The following is a 19,808-nucleotide window of genomic DNA, read 5'->3' on the forward strand; positions in this document are numbered from 1 at the left end:
GGAAAGGACTGTTGCCATCACGTCTTGCTGGTGGGTTCCCTGGAGGCATCTCTTTGGCCAACGGTGGGAAACAGGAACCTGGACTATCTGGACTCTTGGGCCATAGCTAGACCTAAGGTTTATCCCTGGATCATCCAGGGGTCAAACCTGTTCATCTAGGTCACACACAGGAGATCCAGTGCTCAGGCAGGGGTGAACCCTGGATGATCCCAGGATAAAGCTTAGGTCTAGCTGTGGCCTTGGTCTGATCCTACAGGGATCTTCTAATCTTATCAAGTCCTTGCTAAGAGTAGAAGATCTCTGCGAGATATCACGCCAGGCACAGAGATGAACGTTCTGATCCATCAACCTTGCTTGGATGTGATACGAAACTATGGTTTAGGCCAGTGGTCTTCAACTGGACTCGACGGCCTTATAGGTCCCTTCCAACTCTACTATTCTATGATTCTGTGATAGTGGACTTCACTTTGCCTACACATCATCCAAGTCCTCTGCCATTTTTGGCATTCATGGGTGTGTTCTCGTTCTCTCTCTCTCTTTCTCCTTTTCAAGGAAGACACACGGTGTGACTAAGTCAGGAGCCTTTCCAGGAATTTCACTACGCTGAATTAAAGGCTTCTAAATTCTCATTAACTTCCCCGTCCTTCAAGTGAACAAAGCTGCAGCTCTCTTAGCTTTGGAGATGGATGGACCGGCTGCCTTTGTCCCTTTCAATTAACATCTCATTGTTCTCTGGTTAAAAGCTGGAGAGGAGGCTGGCTTAATTGGGCAGCCCTTGGCAGGATCAAAAGTGTGCTTTTCTCTGGAGCAAGAACGGAATTCTGGGTAATCTTGATGTTGAGCACACAGGACCAAATTCCAATTGTCAGAACTGGGACCAGCTTCTAAGAGTAAAAATACGTCCCTTCTGATTCTCCCTGTCCCTTTGGCAGAAATTCTGGCCCATGCCTTTTTGTGAACCGCCCAGAGAGCTCCGGCTATTGGGCGGTATAGAAATGTAATAAATAAATAAATAAATAAATAAAATAAATGCCTTGATCGCCTCTTGCCTTAACTGCTGAAGTCTCCTCCCAGGTCTTCCATGGTCTCCTCACATCTACCTTCTACACGCGCCTTGTCTAGGGTGACCATATGAAAAGGAGGACTGGGCTCCTGTATCTTTAACAGTTGTATAGAAAAGGGAATTTCAGCAAGTGTCAGTTGTATGCATGCAGCACCTGGTGAAATGCCCTCTTCATCATAATAGTTAAAGCTGCAGGAGCTATACTAGAGTGACAAAAGAGGGCAGGGCTCCTGCAGCTTTCACTGTTGTGATGAAGAGGGAATTTCACCAGGTGCTGCATACATACGAAGGACACCTGCTGAAATTCCCTTCTCTTTACAACTGTTAAAGATACAGGGACCCTGTCCTCCTTTTCATATGGTCACCCTAGCCTTGTCCTTACCCTCAAAGCCCTCCCTAGCCTTGCCCTCTGCCTGTCTCTGGTCTCACATCCCTGCCTGTGGCTTCTTCAGCTCCACTATCCTCCACAGCCTGAATGACTCCTGCGCCTTCCACAAACTCTGCCCACTCTCCCTTGCTGTCCTTTATATCAGAACATCCTCCCAGCATATCTCCATGATGCCACCTCCCTTTCACCAGTCCTTTGTGTGGTCCTGAGCCTATGTGGCGCCCTTCACACCACGGAGGGCTCCCCGTATGTCCGTGGGTCCTCCACTGCGCACGTGAATTGGCCAGGAGAATCCTTCTAGACGTAACTCAACTGAGTTGGAAGGAACTGAAGCTATCATTTGTGTGAGTAATAAAACAATCACCAATAATACCTTATCAAGGTTTTAATAACAGTATTTTTGTTGTTTGTTTCTTGAATATATTTTAATGTTTTAAATCAGGGGTGCGGGCCCCTTAGGCTTGGGCACCAAATTCAGCCCCACCTGGGGTCCCAATCCTGCCATCCACGTTTACCCACATGCCGTAGCTCAGTGGTACAGCAGCTGCTTTGCATGCAGAAGGTCCCAGGTTCGACCCCCAGCTTCTCCAAGTAGGGACAGAAATAAACCTGCCTGAAATACACTCTGGAGCGCCCATGCTGCCAGTCAGTGTCGAAAATGCTGGGCTAAAAGTACCAAGGGTCGGACTCAGTATAAGGCAGCTTCCTATGGGGGATACTTGGCTCAGCAATACTACAAATGAGAAGGATTTTGGAATTGTTGTAGATCGCAAGCTGAATATGAGCCAACAGTGCGATGTGGCTGCAAGAAAGGCCAATGCTATTTTGGGCTGCATTCATAGAAGTAGAGCTTCCAAATCACGTGAGGTACTGGTTCCTCTCTATTCGGCCCTGGTTAGGCCTCATCTAGAGTATTGCGTCCAGTTCTGGGCTCCACAATTCAAGAAGGACGCAGACAAGCTGGAGCGTGTTCAGAGGAGGGCAACCAGGATGATCAGGGGTCTGGAAACAAAGCCCTATGAAGAAAGACTGAAAGAACTGGGCATGTTTAGCCTGGAGAAGAGGAGATTGAGGGGAGACATGAGAGCACTCTTCAAAGACTTAAAAGGTTGTCACACTGAGGAGGGCCAGGATCTCTTCTCCTGGCCCTCCTCTATGTGACAACCTTTAAAGTATTTGAAGAGTTTATGCTTGAAAGTCTTTCTCTCCCATAACAGCCAAAAGTCAGGGAGGACCAGTGGCACATCCACCACCCCTTTTAAGGATTCACTGAAATCCAGTTTCCCTTCATTCTTGGCCCATGTGCCGTAAAGAATCACACACCCCTCTTAAAGAATCGCACACCATATTCTTTACGATATGATATGGTTAGGGATGTTTAGCCTGGAGAAGAGAAGACTGAGGGGAGACATGAGAGCACTCTTCAAATCCTTAAAAGGTTGTCACACAGAGGAGGGCCTGGATCTCTTCTCGATCCTCCCAGAGTGCAGGACACGGAATGACGGGCTCAAGTTAAAGGAAGCCAGATTCCAGCTGGACATCAGGAAAAACTTCCTGACTGTTAGAGCAGTATAATGGAACCATTTCCCTAGGGAGGTTGTGGGCTCTCCCACCCTAGAGGCCTTCAAGAGGCAGCTGGACAACCATCTGCCAGGGAGGCTTTAGGGTGGATTCCTGCATTGAGCAGGGGGTTGGACTCGATGGCCTTGTAGGCCCCTTCCAACTCTGCTGTTCTATGATTCTTTTTTCTCCTGGTTGCAGGGTTTGCCACATACAGACACTCTGACAAAGAACCGAAGGAGTGTCAGACCGAGGGTCCATCTAGTCCAGCACTCTGTTCCCATAGTGGCCGACCAGCTGTCGGCCAGGGACCCCCAAGTAGGACATGGTGCAACAGCACCCTCCTGCCCATGTTCCCCAGCAACTGGTGTATATAGGCTTACTGCCCCAGATACGGGGGGGGGGGGAATGTCTTATTTATGTCATCTCTCTCTTCCCAAATTCCCAAAGAAAGGGCTTTTCGTTGGCGTGTTATAACGTCTTACCGTCTTTAGGCTTTGGAAGGCAGATATAACAACAGTCCCTGTAAATAACAGATTCTGCTTCTGTAACCGTGATGAGCTGATAGTCTCACGTTGAATTTTAATGGATTGATTTTTAATTGTAGTATTCATCAGGCAGGCTAAAAACACTTCAATACACCCCTCTACACAATTATTTCCATTCTTTAAAATCCCTGCTGACCGTTCTACTGGAGGTTCCAATATTTTAAACACAGAGTGAGTTGCAACGTCGCATTATTATTTAGGGGTGGGCAGAAGGTAGATCTCCAGACGTTTTGGACTTCACCTCCCAGAAGCCCCTACCACCATGGCCATTGCTCAGGAATGCTGGGAGGTGAAGTCCAAAGACGGACCTTCTGCCCATCCCTAGATTAGACCATCTATGATTGCTTTTTGATTGTTTCCATATTAATTCAAGTTTACTTTGTTATGTAAGTCTATGTATTTTCTGAAACTAGCTCTTATTTATAATCTGTCGTTTTATCGTGTTGTGATTGGTGGGCCGCAAATAAAAAGAGAGTGAGAGTGACATAAATAGAAGCCCCTGGCATATTGCTGAGACAGGCCGTGTCTATTTTGCTCCCCTGCCCAGCCCACTTTTCTGACGGGTTTTAATTCGCAACGGTTTCCCTTCAGGGATCTCTGGTTCCCATGCCAACGGCAGCCATTCCCAGACTTCGTGGCTTTGGGGCATGCTCAGAAGTGTTTGAATCCAGATGCTGACATCGCAGCACTGGCAAGTCTGAGATTCCCCCACCCACTTCCCACCCCGCCGAGTGGGCATTTAATTCCCCAAATGGATTTTTCAGCAATTTTCTGTGGTTGCAATTGTGTATCAGGCCCCCAACCAAGTGGAAGAGCCTCATTTGACCATCCAAATGTGGTGTAGACCTTGAAAATAGATAATAATATTATGTGATTAGCTGTACAATAAAGCATAGAAAGCAAGGGGCCCTGTACATAGGTCTACATCAGTGGTTCCCAAACTTTTTCAGGTAACTGCCCCCTTGGTTCCACAAACTCGTGCCCAGTGCCCCCTACCCTACCCTATAAAAATCATTATTCAGAATAGCGGTTTTCAACGACCCACTAAGGAAGATAATAACAATAAAATTCAAAACAGTAACAATTAATTGAATATTTATTCAAAATCCGAAGCACCCGCCGCAGGCTTGCCGAGGGAGGGAGGGAAAAGAGAGCGAACGCCGCCTCTGTTTTGCAACCGGCGTGGCGGGGCACACCAAGCAGGGTATGTCTCTTCATTAGCGTTTTGGTGCTTTTGAAACATTTCAATTCACTGTTAAAAGGACTCTTCTTAAACAGTATTAATACATGTGTGGATTCTTCCCCTATATGGCTTGGGACCAAACTACCTTCTCCCATAAAATTTTTAAGACCGTCTGGAGAGGTGCTTCTTGGAAAAGACCACCTCGAACGCCCCTCTGCCTCTTAGCGCCCCCTGCTGCCCCCTTGCCTCTTAACGCCCCCTATGCAATCCCACTGCCCCTAAGGGGGCGGTACCGCCCACTTTGGGAACCACTGGTCTACATTCCAAAAAAAAAAGACAGATGAGCCTATGGGAAGGAGAGCAAAACACCCTTCCCCAACCTGGTGTTTTGGACTTCAATTCCCATCAGCTCCAAGCAGCATGGCTATTAGTCAGGAATTCTGGGAGCTGCATTGGGGAAGCCTGGTTTAGACGGAAATTCCCAGGCAAAAGGATGTGTTTTCAAGTGCTGCTGAAACGCACCGCGAAAGAGAACCACGAAAATGTTGGATGAGATATTGCTCTGTAGAAAGGGGAAAGACAGCAGGCAGGAAATAATACTGATATGCTTCTTGAATAAAAGGAGAGATGCAGGATAACGCAAATGCTTGTAAACACAAAGCAGATGGTTAACATGAGAACACCAGAAGGGCCCTGCTGGTGAAGGCCAAAGGTCCGTGTGGTCGAGCATCTGCTTCATGCACTGGTCAGCCATGTGACTCTGGGGGGGACATGATCTGGCAGGATGTGAAGGCAAAGCCCCCTCCTGTTCCTGCTCCCAGGAACTGGCAGTCAGTGGTATACTGCCTCTGACCAAGGAGGCACCATTCAGCCCTCATGGTAAATAGCCGCTGATAGCAAGTCGCCATCGCCACACCTGGTAGCAGCAAATCCCACAAGTTACACATGCGTTGCATGACAAAGTACTTTCTTTTGTCCGCCCTGAATCGACTGCCGTCAATTTAATTGGGCAACCGCTGAGTTTTAGTAGTACGGGAGAGGGAAAACCCTCTGCTCTGTCTGCTTTTCCCGCATCATGTATAATTCAGCATGCCTCTATTTTGTTTTCCCTTAGTCACGATTTTCCTAAACCAAAAGCCTAAAAAGCTTTAGACTTTCCACGCAGGAAAGGTCCCCATCTCTCTTGTAATTTTGCTTGCCTTTCTGTGCCCCTTTTCCCAGCTCTTTGATGTCCTTTTGGAGATGGGGGAGACCAGAATTGTACATGATATGGCCTTGTTACTAGCCTGCAAAAATAAATAAATAAATAAATAAATAAACAAACAAACAAACAAACCTTACCGGCTTTTAACTGATAAGAGAGCCACCTCTTATGTGTAAAAAGCAGGATAACATTTCCCACCCCCACACTCCCGCAGGCTAAAAGCACAGTGGGATGTCAAAAGAGAAACCAATTATTCTATTTCTCCTTTGCCTGCTTCTGCTGTCACTTCCATCATCTAGAGAGAATTTCACATAGTTCCCTGCATGGAATTTCTGGTCGCCAGTGGCAACCAGGTGAATGGTTAAATACAAGGCTGACATGATATCCCAAAGGTGGCTGCACTGTGAACCAATAGAAAGGAACATTTCGATACCGGCAGTTTTATTCTCAACCCCTTCCCTAATTTTCTCTAGCATGGGAAGCTCTCTGAGGAACTGAGAGCCGGTGAGCAATGAAAGGGGAACCAAGGTGATACAAGGTCAAAGTGAGGCAGAATCATAGAATAGTAGAGCTAGAAGGGGCCCATAAGGCCATCAAGTCCAATCCCCTGCTCAATGCAAGAATCCACCTTAAAGCATCCCTGAAAGATGGCTGTCCAGCTGCCTCTTGAAGGCCTCTAGGGTGGGAGAAACCACGACCTCCCTAGGTAACTGGTTCCACTGTCGTACTGCTCTAACCGTCAGGAAGTTTTTCCTGATGTCCACCCGGAATCTGGCTTCCTGTAACTTGAGCCCATTATTCCGTGTCCTGCACTCTGGGATGATTGAGAAGATATCCTGGCCCTCCTCTGTGTGACAACATTTGAAAGCCTTGAAGAGAATAACTGGGACAAGTAGGAGAATATAGAATAGATCCACGGAGACGGAAATGTGCATCCTGAAGACCACAGACGGCGTGCACTGCAAAGGCCGAGAGACGAGAAAGACTCAGGGCATTAAATAAAACCATTGTGATAAGGCGACGGAAGGGTGACATTTAGAAATGTTATAGTGCTGCATTGGTAAGTCTATTTCACATGCTGAATAAAGAGAGTGGATAAAGACAGTAATTTTTTTTTTAAAAAAAAAATGCTCCAGGCACACCAGGGGAGGATGGAGAGGATTGATAGTAGGGGGACCAAAAGACAAGGAAAACATAAAGAATAAATACAGCATTGTGAGTATGGGGAAGAAGCTCAGTTTTAGATCAATTTAGCTTTAGAGAATGCATTTAAGCGTTTAAGATTAGGAAATGAAGGAGGAGGAAAACCTATTAGTAGCAGTGGTGTAAGTGAAGCATTAGTGGTCATGCCAGGAATTGGTCTACACCAGCCTTCTCTAACCTGGTGCCTTCCAGGTGTGTTGACTGCAACTCCCATAATTCCCAGCCAGCAGGGCCACTGAATGATGGGAGTGGACTATTCCTACACATCCACAACACAAAGGCCTTGGGCCCAATCTCATGAGTGCATTCCTTCTTAAATAGGGTGACTGTATGGAAAGGAGGACTGGGCTCCTGTACCTTTAATATTTGCATAGAAAAGGGAATTTCAGCAGGTGTCCTTTGTATGCATGCAGCACCTGGAGAAATTCCCTCTTCATCATGACAATTAAAGCTGCAGGAGCTATACTAGCGGGATCAGATACAAAAGAAGGCAGGGCTCCTGCAGCTTTAACTGTTGTGATGAAGAGGGAATTTCACCAGGTGCTGCATGCATAGAAATGATCCTTCTTGAAATTCTCCTTTCAATACAGCTGTTAAAGATACATGAGCCCTGACCTCCTTTTTATATGGTCGCCCTATCTTAAGCTTTTTGTACTCTCAAACAGAAATGTAAAATGCCCGGGTTTTCTCCCAAATGAAAAGGTAGAGATCCATATGCCATGAGAACATCAGAAGGGCCCTGATGCATCAGACCAAAGGTGTTATCTGGTGTAGCTTCCTGTAGGATGACCATATAGAAAGGAGGACAGGGCTCCTGTATCTTTAACAGTTGCAAAGAAAAGGAATTTCAGCAGGTGTCCTTGGTATGCCTGCAGCACCTGGTGCAATTCCCTCTTCATCACAACAGTAAAAGCTGCAGGAGCCCTGAGTGACCAGATAACTGGCAAAGCCAAAGAGGTTCCTTACAGTTCAGGACTTTGTAGCTCCATTTGTTTAAAAAAAAACAAGTAAAAATTTAAAAAAGGAAATTCCATTTGTAATAATTGTTTGAATTCACTGTACTTTTAATATACCAAATGTAGTAATTTCATGTCAAACCAACTTGTACATAATTACGTTTTATGTTCCTAAAGTAACAAATTGACTTTCAATCTTTAAAAAGTGAAAATGTTGCATTTTTTTTTCAATTTTTCTGAAAATTTTACATCTCTAAGTCCAACAAATCTGGAGGGCACCGGGTTGGGGAAGGCTGATATATATGAGTCTGTAGCCCTTATGGCTGAGAAAAGCGGCCACAAATGAGGAAGATCCCACCCAAACCCGGTACAATCAGAGGTCATGAGACACATGGGCAATGTATTAACCCAAAGTCACCCAAAAGCCCATAGAATCATAGAATAGCAGAGTTGGAAGGGGCCTACAAGGCCATCAAGTCCAACCCCCTGCTCAATGTAGGAATCCACCCTAAAGCATCCCTGACAGATGGTGGTCCAGCTGCCTCTTGAAGGCCTCTAGTGTGGGAGAGCCCACAACCTCACCAGGCAACTGATTCTATTGTCGTACTGCTCTAACCATCAGGAAGTTTTTCCTGATTCCAGCTGGAACTTGGCTTTCTGTAACTTGAGTCCCTTATTCTGTGTCCTGCACTCTGGGAGCATCGAGAAGAGATCCTGGCCCTCCTCTGTGACAACCTTTCAAGTATTTGAAGAGTGCAATCATAGAATCATAGAATAGCAGAGTTGGAAGGGGCCTACAAGGCCATCGAGTCCAACCCCCTGCTCAAGGCAGGAATCCACCCTAAAGCATCCCCGACAGATGGTTGTCCAGCTGCCTCTTGAAGGCCTCTAGTGTGGGAGAGCCCAAGGGAGCTTGGCTAATGCAGTCCTTCTTCAGGGGGATTTTTGCTCTCAGCTATCAGTGCATAAAGGGAGGACAAAAGCAGGAGCTACATGTTCTAAGTTGAGAACGGAGCATTCCGATTCAGACAAAGTTTGTGGAACTCTTAAATGATGGGGGCAGGAAGTTAAGCAGGACCTCAAGTAGTCATATGAGAGTCTGGTTATCTGTGCAGCTCCCAGACCAGGGCCCCCTAAAATGGCACGCACAGAGACCTCCAACTCCCTGCTCCCTTTCTCTCCCCCAACACTGTCCCTCCCCATTTTTCTCCCTTCCCCGTCTCTAGCTTTCTTCTCTCTCCCCCCTCTCTCCCTTTGCCTTGATGTTTCCCCTCCCTCTCAGCCTCTAGCCTCCCTATTTTTCCACCCACCCACCACTTCTTTAGCTGACTTTTGACTAGCCAGCCCCCCACGGCGGCCATTATGTGACTCACCACATCCTCCATGGAAGCCATTTTGCGGTGGTGCCCACAACAGTTTCTCAAATTCCCAAACGTTCCCAGAGCTCCCAAAATGTTGGGAATCCCTGTCCTAAACCCCCTCCAAGACATTTAAAAAACAGAATAGATAATGCTAGTGCAGTCACATTTTCTGTCTGGTGGAAGTCCTAAACAGTGCAAACCTACTCAGAAAGAGTTCGCATTGAACTCAATGAGGCTTGCTCGCAGGTAGGAGAATACAACAGCCTTCTCCATCTGGTGCCCTCCGGATGTTTGGGACCAACTCCCATCATCCACAGACAGCATGGCCAATGATCAGTAATGCTGGGAGTTGTAGTCCAAAATATCGCGAGGGCATTCGATTGGGTAAGGCCAAATTCCCTCTCTTTTGGGACAAGGTTGCAATAATTAAAGTTATGATCGCCTATGGAATTCAGTTGAATCCACTTCTTGGAGCAAATTAAAAATGCCGGAGGAAAAGATAATTGCGAATTATTGGGTAATCTCATAATTACTGCAAGATTAGGATGACCATAAGAAAAGGAGGAGAGTGCTCCTGTATCTTTAACAGTTGTATAAAAAAGGGAATTTCAGCAGGTGTCATTTGTAGGCATGCAGCACCTAGTGAAATTCCCTCTTCATCACAACTTCAAGCTGCAGGAGCCCTGCACTTTTTGTATCTGGTTACTCTAACTACACTCCTGCAGCTTTAACTGCATGCATACAAATATCACCTGCCGAAATTCTCTTTTCTATGCAACTGTTAAAGATACGGGAGCCCTGTCCTCCTTTTCATATGGTCATCCTATGAAGGAGCCCTGCCCTCTTCACCAGATACGAAAGAGGGCAGGGCAGGGCCCCTGCAGCTTTAACTGTTGTGATGAAGAGGGAATTTCACCAGGTGCTGCATGCACACAAATCACACCTGCTGAAATTCCCTTTTCTATACAACTGTTAAAGATACAGTAGCCCTGTCCTCCTTTCCAAATGGTCACCCTACGCAAGACGGGAGATAACATTGAGATGGAAGACTGTCCAATTTAGATTGGCTTTAAGGAATATGGAGATACAATTTTGATTCTTAGATGAACACACCTAATTCAATTTAAAGAGGACAAGGCTGTAGAAATTTATTTAAAGGAAAATGTCCTTATCGTTGTACACTTCTGGAATGTGAGATACAGATAAAGTATTTCTTTATATAATGGATGTTAATAAGACTAACATGTGTCTATGTATTTTGTGGGTTGTATGTTATGCAATTTGATCTTCTTATTGCATATATGTATTCGGAAAATTGTAGACAAATAAAAATATAAAAGACAAAATTATAAAAGACTGGCCAACCAGGATGTAATCTCTGGAAAAATTTTGTTGGCTGGAGGAAAATCATTCTGACAAAGTTTCAGACCTCTTGGATGAATATAAAACAGTAGTTTTCAAATAAATAAAAAGGCTTTTGTAAGGACAAGGTCCCATTTCTGCCAACGAGACCATGGCCTTAGCTAGACCTAAGGATTATCCCAGGCAAATGGAGGGGTCGTCCCTGTCTGCTTCCGGGATCCTCTGTGTGTCATTTGGATGCACAGGGATGATCCTGGGACGATCTCAGGATATAGGACTGGTCTAGCCATGGCCAATAAACCAAAAAGCTACCATTGGAAGAGGTGTATGTGAATGCATGCCCAGATTTAATACAGAAACCTGGCACTGTGATTGGCACTTATAGGCCGGCAGAGAAGGTGGGTGTACTCATTCATAGAATAGTAGAGTTGGAAGGGGCCAACAAGGCCATGAGTCCAACCCCCTGCTCAGTGCAGGAACCCACCCTAAAGCATCCCTGACAGATGGCTGTCCAGCTGCTTCCTGAAGGCCTCTAGTGTGGGAGAGCCCACGATCCCCATATGAAAGAAAAGAAAAACAGTGCAGGCATATCTGGGATGTCAGATCTAGCAAAGATTTGGGCCAGGCATTCTAATGCCACGAAAGCAATAAATGGTGGAGCCATTTCCTCTGCTCCCACAGAGGACGGTTACCTGCATCAGGGTCCGAAGAGACTCCACGTACGACTGCTCGGTATCCAGGAGTGTCATGATGACATGTTTCCGCATGTCCTGCGAGAAAGAGACAGAGAGGCATTTGAAAAAGGGGGCCACGACGCGCAATAAAACATCTTGGGTGCGTGTGTGGAATCATAAAGGGCCCGCGCTGCATGCAAAAGGATGGAATTGGTCTAGCATCCAAATGAATTGACAGTGCTGGGAGAGGGTGGGTTGGGGCCGACATTTTCTCATCCATAAACCACTCCCTTGTCTGCTAGGATGTGCAAAATGAGAGGTTAATACACAACGTCGGCTCAATTTAGGCCTAATCTGCACCAAGCAGGATATGGAACTATGAAAGTGGTATATGAGAGGCAGGAGCCACACGACTGCTTTATAGCGGGATTGAAGTGCACTGACAACGGTTGGGGGTCCATCGACACAGACCATATACTGCTTTCATACCGTTTTCATAGTGCAATATCCTGCTTGGGGTAGATTCCTTTCGTGCAAGCACTGAGTCATTACTGACTCTTGGAGGGACGCCAGCTTTCGCTGACGTTTTCTTGGCAGGCCTTATAGCGGGGTGGTTTGCCGTTGCTTTCCCCGGCCGTGATTACCTTTCCCCCAGCTAACTGGGGACTCATTTTACTGACCTCGGGAGGATGGAAGGCTGAATCAACCCGAGCCGGCTGCCTGAAACCAGCTTCCGCTGGGATCAAACTCAGGCCGTGAGGAGAGTTTCAGCTGAAGAAACTGCTGCTTTACCGCTCTGCGCCACACGAGGCTCATTTGGGGTAGATTAGGCCTTAGAAAAGACCGACTGAAATGAACGGGACATGTAAGATTAACTTTGGAGACCACCCAGGATTTCTGAACTACAATCTCAGTTGTGAGGTTTTGGAAGCTATACGTTTGTCACAAAAGCTTTAAGTTAGGGTGACCCTATGAAAAGGAGGACAGGACTCCTGTATCTTTAAAATCGTATTGAAAAGGGAAATTTCAGCAGGTGTCATTTGTATATATGGGGAACCTGGTGGAATTCCCTCTTCATCACAACAGTTAAAGCCGCCCTCTTTTAAATCTGGTCACTCAAGTATAGCTCCTGCAGCTTTAACTGTTGTGACGAAGAGGGGATTTTATCAGGTTCTCCATATATACAAATGGCACCTGCTGAAATTCCCTTTTCTATGCAACTGTTAAAGATACAGGAGCCCTGTCCTCCTTTTCATAGGGTCACCCTATTTAAGAACATAAGAAGAGCCACGCTGGATCAGACCGAGGGTCCACCCAGTCCAGCACTCTGTTCATCCAGCGGCCAACCAGCTCTCAGCCAGGGACCCACAAGCAGGACATGGTGCATCAGCACCCTCCCACCCATGTTCCCCAGCAACTGGTGTACATAGGCTTACTGCCTCTAGTACTGGAGGTAGAACATAGCCGTCAGGATTAGTATGGATAGCCTTCTCCACCAGGAATTTCTCCAATCCCCTTTTAAAGCCATCCAAATCAGTGACCATCACTACGGGCTCATCTACACCAACCAGGATATTCCACTAAGAAAGCGGTATGAAAGCGGTATATAAAAGGCAGGAGCCAAAACTGCTGCTTTATAGCAGCATCGAAGTGCACTGCAGGATCTTAACTACTGGTTTATAGTGGTACTGAAGTGCACTGACAACTGTTGGGGCCCAGGACACATCTACACCAAGCAGGATATTGCACTATGAAAGCAGTATGATAGCGGTATATGTGTCCATGGGCCCCAACAGTTGTCAGTGCACTTCGATGCTGCTATAAAGCAGTCGTGTGGCTCCTGCCTTTTATATACCACTTTCATACCACTTTCATAGTGCAATATCCTGCTTGGTGTAGATGAGCCCCTGATCTTCTGGAAGATGCAGCGGATTTCAGTGGATAGCAGGAGTTGCCAGAGTTCTGATAATAGATGTACTTTGGGAACGATGCAGGGCCCCTTCTGTTCACGAGTGCCATTGCCACAGGCCCAGTACGCCTGCAACTAGACTCCTACCAATAACTAAGGCCAGATCTACACCAAGCAAGTTATATTATTATTATTTATTATTATTATTTATTTATATAGCACCATCAATGTACATGGTGCTGTACAGAGTAAAACAGTAAATAGCAAGACCCTGCCGCATAGGCTTACAATCTAATAAAATCATAGTAAAACAATAAGGAGGGGAAGAGAATGCCAACAGGCACAGGGTAGGGTAAACAGGCACAGGGTAGGGTAAAACTAACAGTAGAAAGTAACAGTAGAAAGTAACAGTAGAAAGTAACAGTAGAAGTCTGCACAACATCAAGTTTTAAAAGCTTTAGGAAAAAGAAAAGTTTTTAGTTGAGCTTTAAAAGCTGCGATTGAACTTGTAGTTCTCAAATGTTCTGGAAGAGCATTCCAGGCGTAAGGGGCAGCAGAAGAAAATGGACGAAGCCGAGCAAGGGAAGTAGAGGCCCTTGGGCAGGTGAGAAACATGGCATCAGAGGAGCGAAGAGCACGAGCGGGGCAATAGTGTGAGATGAGAGAGGAGAGATAGGAAGGAGCTAGATCGTGAAAAGCTTTGAAGGTCAACAGAAGAAGTTTATATTGGATTCTGAAGTGAATTGGAAGCCAATGAAGAGATTTCAGAAGCGGAGTAACATGGTCAGAGCGGCGAGCCAAGAAGATGATCTTTGCGGCAGAGTGGTGGACAGAGACCAACGGACTATGAAAGTGGTATATGGCCCCGACACTTGTCAGTGCACTTTAATACCACTATAAAGCAATAGTGTAGATGCTGCCTAAGAACCTAAGAAGAACTGTGCTGGATCAGACCAAGAGTCCATCCAGTCCAGCACTCTGTTCACGCAGTGGCCAACCAGCTGTTGACCAGGAACCCACAAGCAGGATACAAGTCTGTCTGTCTGTCTGTCTGTCTTTCTAATATTTATATAACACCTTTAAGAGCCATGCAGCCCTCTCAAGATAGTTCACACAAAGTGCATAAAATAGAATCGTATCAGTATATGATAAAATACAAAAACATAGAAATCTAGAGCAAACAGTAAAACAGACAGCAACAATTTTAAACGTTAATAAAATATTTATTTTTTAAAAAGAGGGAGATTAGCATTTTAATCTGCAAAAAGATGTAAAGAGTTTGGTCTTTAAAAGCCTGTTAAAAGCGGGGAGCAAGTGAATTTCCTGTGGCAGGGAGTTCCACAGTGATGGCCCCACCACTGAAAAAGCCCTGTCTCCTGTGATGGCCAGCCTGATGGTCCTTCCTGGTGGGCCAGAGAACAGGGCCAAATTGGCTGATCTTAATAGCCAGGGAGGCTCATACGGGTGTTGGGCTGGGGTGGAACGTCTCTCTGCTAGAGTGCTGAATTCAATTTTGGGGTAGATCTGAGGGAGAGGCCAAAGGGAAAATGGGCTACACCAAAAACAACAGCATATGTTAGCTTAAAACTCTTCCTGCTAGTGACTAAGCCTTAGGACAGCCTTCCTCAACCTGGGGTGCTCCAGGTGTGTTGGACTACAACTCCCAGAATGCCCCAGTCAGCTGGCTGGGGCATTCTGGGAGATGCAGTCCAACACATCTGGAGTGCCCCAGGTTGAGGAAGGCTGCCTTAGGAGAATCATTCCAAGCTTTGAGAACGGGGCGGAAAACGGCATAAAAGCCAGGAAATTGTCAAACGACTTGTGGAGAGTGGGGAGGGTGGTGGTGACATCTGGACGACCGTAGGAGGTACCCCACACTCGCTATATGCAATCCCAAGCCATTTAGGTAGGGTGACCCTATGAAAAGGAGGACAGGGCTCCTGTATCTTTAACAGTTGCATAGAAAAGGGAATTTCAGCAGGTGTCATTGTTATGCATGCAGCACCTGGTGAAATGCCCTCTTCATCACAACAGTTAAAGCTGCAGGTGCCCTGCCCTCTTTTAAATCTGGTCACAGTATAGCTGCAGTATAGCTCCTGCAGCTTTAACTGTTGTGATGAAGAGGGGATTTCACCAGGTGCTGCATGCATAACAATGACACCTGCTGAAATCCCCATTTCTATGCAACTGTTAAAGATACAGGAGCCCTGTCCTCCTTTTCATAGGGTCACCCTACACAGTATGCTGCCTTGTATCAGAGCCACAGTGAACACCTCAGTGAGGTTTAGGCCAGAAGTTTGTCTTCCAGACTCGGCCTGGGTTTTGGACTCCGTGCCTAACATTTTTTCTTCTGGCGCTAGCTCACAATCTGTAATTGAGGACCGAAAAGTGAAACGCCTACCACACTCAGGCGATGGTGGGAGACAAATCATTTTGCATTTGCATAATGCAAACATAAGGAAATGCACTCCATTCGTATAATTTCTCCCAATAACAAAATATATTTGGAGTTGTGGAGTGGGAGCTTGCAGGAAAAAAATGAACATATCCAGCCAAGATCCTCCTCCCACCCTTACCCCATTATTTTTAGAAGAGCACTTCAAATTATATTCATGAGTTTTTATTATTTATTTATTGAATTTTTATCCCGCCCAATAGCCGAAGCTCTCTGGGTCTCGGGTTCAAACAGTTATCTTAGCCCTGGGCCAAGTCAGATTAAGGCCCTGTCACAGAACGCACCCACGGGCTGTAAAGTAGGGTGACCCTATGGAAAGGAGGACAGGGCTCCTGTATCATAGAATCATAGAATAGCAGAGTTGGAAGGGGCCTACAGTCCATCGAGTCCAACCCCCCTGCTCAATGCAGGAATCCACCCTAAAGCATCCCTGACAGGTGGTTGTCCAGCTGCCTCTTGAAGGCCTCTAGTGTGGGAGAGTCTACCACCTCCCTAGGTCACTGGTTCCATTGTTGTACTGCTCTAACAGTCAGGAAGTTTTTCATGATGTCCAGCCGGAATCTGGCTTCATAGAATCATAGAATAGCAGAGTTGGAAGGGGCCTACAAGGCCATCGAGTCCAACCCCCTGCTCAATGCAGGAATCCACCCTAAAGCATCCCTGACAGATGGTTGTCCAGCTGCCTCTTGAAGGCCTCTAGTGTGGGAGAGCCCACAACCTCCCTAGGTAGCTGATTCCACCGTCGCACTGCTCTAACAGTCAGGAAGTTTTTCCTGACGTCCAGCCGGAATCTGGCTTCCTTTAACTTGAGCCCGTTATTCCGTGTCCTGCACTCTGGGAGGATCGAGAAGTGATCCTGGCCCTCCTCTGTGTGACAACCTTTGAAGTCTTTGAAGAGTGCTCTCATGTCTCCCCTCCATCTTCTCTTCTCCAGGCTAAACATGCCCAGTTCTTTCAGTCTCTCTTCATAGGGCTTTGTTTCCAGGCCTCTGATCATCCTGGTTGCCCTCTTCTGAACACGCTCCAGCTTGTCTGCGTCCTTCTTGAATTGTGGAGCCCAGAACTGGACGCAATACTCTAGATGAGGCCTAACCAGGGCCTAACCAGAGCCCGTTATTCCGTGTCCTGCACTCTGGGAGGATCGAGAAGAGTTCCTGGCCCTCCTCTGTGTGACAACCTTTCAAGTATTTGAAGAGTGCTGTCATGTCTCCCCTCCATCTTCTCTTCTCTTCTCTTCTCTTTAACAGTTGTATAAAAGAGGGGCAGGTGTCATTTGTATGCATGCAGCACCTGGTGGAATTCCCTCTTCATCACAACTGTTAAAGCTGCAGGAGCCCTGCCCTCATTTGTATCTGATCACTCTAGCTATACTCCTGAAGCTTTAACTGCATGCCTACAAATGACACCTGCTGAAATTCCCTTTTCAATGCAACTGTTAAAGATACAGGAGCCCTGTCCTCCTTTCCTTAGGGTCACCCTATGTAAAACAATTTGTATGCTGAAAATGCCAGAGGAATGAACAAGTCCTGAGCCTCCCTGCGGTTTGAATGCCTTCTCCAAGGCTACTCAGAGAATTTGTGGCGATGCCAATCTAACCCTGGGGGAGGAACATGTAGGTGGGTGAGTCTGCCGAATGCCCCCCCACTGCACACATGTATCTCTTTCTGATCCTTTTCGTTCAGCTGTGGGTGTTTTCTCTCTCTCTCTCCCCCCCCCCCCACCTTTGGGCTTTTGTTTCTTTTCCAAAACACGCGATGCGGTAACCAAATATAACCCTGCAAAATCACAAGCACGTGCTTCAATCCGTTATGGAATGGAGAAGAACCATGAAATTAAAACGCCGCCAGACGGGCTCTAAGAATAAACCCTCAAGAAACTAGATCAGATCTAAGGACGGCTCTGAAAGTCCGGTTCCCATGCTTCCAAAGCCCTGTCATTTCCCCCCCAACCAAGTTCCAACTACGGCCAGATTTAGGCCTGACCGTGGAATGCTGGGAGCTGTGAGACTTTTTTCTGTCGGAACAGGGATTGCTTCCTTAGTACTTTACCCTGGTGACATGGCAGCTGCAGTAATGCAGGTCTCTCCTTCCTGGCTGCTATTTATTTATTTATTTATTTATTTATTTATTTATTTCACTCACTTATATACTGCCTCCATAGCTAATGCTCTCTGGGCGGTTTACAGACATTCTAAAATGAGATAAAAACGAGTACACAAAATTTAAAATTCTAAAACACAGAACATACATACATGAAGCATTAAAAACCGTTAAAAATAAACATGTGGGTGATTAAGATGTGCTGCCATATGCCTGGGCAAAGAGGAAAGTCTTAACCTGGCGCCGGAAAGACAGCAGCGTTGGCGCCCGGCGAGCCTCGTCAGGGAGATCGTTCCACAGTCTGGGGGCCACCACCGAAAAGGCTCTGTCCCTCGTTGCCACACTCCAAGCCTCTCTCGGAGTAGGCACCCGGAGGAGGACCTTAGATGTTGAACGTCGTGGTATATTCACGTCGGGAGAGGCGGAACGTTCCGTCAGGTATTGTGATCCCAAGCCGTGTAAGGCTTTATAGGTCAAAACCAGCACCTTGAATTGGGCTCGGAAACATACAGGCAGCCAGTGCAAGCGGACCAGAGCAGGTGTTATATGGTCGAACCTTCTGGTTCCCAAAATCAATCTGGCCGCTGCATTTTGCATGAGCTTCAGCTTCCGAACCGTCTTCAAAGGCAGCCCTACATAGAGTGCGTTGCAGTAATCTAACTTGGAGGTTATCAGAGCATGGACAACTGAAGCCAGGTTATCCCTGTCTAGATACGGGTGTAGCTGGGCCACCAACGGGAGTTTGTAGAAGGCGCTCCGTGCCACCGAGGTCACCTGAGCCTCAAGTGACAATGATGGATCTAAAAGAACCCCCAAGCTACGAACCTGCTCCTTCAGGGTGAGTGCAATCCCATCCAGAACCAGCTGCATCACATCAAACGGCGGCCTATCAGCCATTCCACGCATTATGCAGAATGAGGGGGCTAAACAGACAGAAATCTGACTGTACCACAACGCGTGGAAGGGCATGATACTTTTCAATGCACCCCTACCTTTAAAAATTTTTTTTAACTCCCTGCACGTAGTAAACTAGCACCTCAGGGACAGAGTGATGGTTCTCCCTGAAGTGCTTGCTTACGACCTGAAATATTTTTTAAATTTTATTTTAATGTGCTGCAGCATTCAACAATAAGAATTTTGGGGAATGCCATTTCAGGCTGCCAACTGCAGTAAAAGCAAAAGACAGATGCAATATTGTGGTTTGCTTCCATAATATTAAACCATGTGCTTAACATCCTGTGTAAGTTGGCCTTGAAATGGCGTCTGCTCCCCCGTGGGCGTGCATCGTCTAAGAAGCAACGTTTGCTTTTTTAAGTCAGCCTTCTTTTATTCACATGCAAATGTATACAATTTCTTTGACCAATTAATGACGAATGAACTACACTATTGTCTTTCGTTCTCTCTCTCTCTTTAAATCGGGTGACAGCTCTACTCTTTGCTTTTCTTCACGGCTAGCGGAACAGAATAATATATCCAAAAGAGGCAACCTGGAAACCTGTATAATCTACACGATTTATTCCGGTTTCACGGTTTGATTTTTCTTGGTGCAGACTTTGTATTATGGACACATTTATTTATTCGCAATGTATACATATCCCTGCCTATGGCCATAGCTAGACCTAAGTTTTAGCCCTGGATCGTCCAGGGGTCAAACCTGTTCATCTAGGTGACACACAGGGGATCCAGTGCTCAGGCAGGGGCGAACCTTGGATGATCCCAGGATAAATTTTAGGTCTAGCTGTGGCCTATAACAGCAACACAAATGTACAGTGGTCCGTAGCTAGACCTAAGGTTTATCCCAGGATCATCCCGGGTTTGTCCCTGCCTGAGCGCTGGATGCCCT

The 19,808-nt window shown here is 46.4% G+C and overlaps 1 protein-coding gene across 1 annotated transcript in view; it reads right to left on the minus strand.

Annotated features, from left to right (window-relative positions):
• Positions 1-19,808, minus strand: part of ARHGEF17 (Rho guanine nucleotide exchange factor 17) — a 228,830-nt gene that overhangs the window by 51,935 nt on the left and 157,087 nt on the right. The window contains exon 2 of the mRNA XM_063127755.1: positions 11,521-11,598. Coding sequence (XP_062983825.1) covers positions 11,521-11,598 — 78 coding nt within the window. The remainder of the gene's footprint in view (positions 1-11,520; positions 11,599-19,808) is intronic.

Source organism: Elgaria multicarinata, chromosome 5 (assembly GCF_023053635.1).
Source record: "Elgaria multicarinata webbii isolate HBS135686 ecotype San Diego chromosome 5, rElgMul1.1.pri, whole genome shotgun sequence".
Taxonomy (NCBI): Eukaryota; Metazoa; Chordata; class Lepidosauria; order Squamata; family Anguidae; genus Elgaria; species Elgaria multicarinata.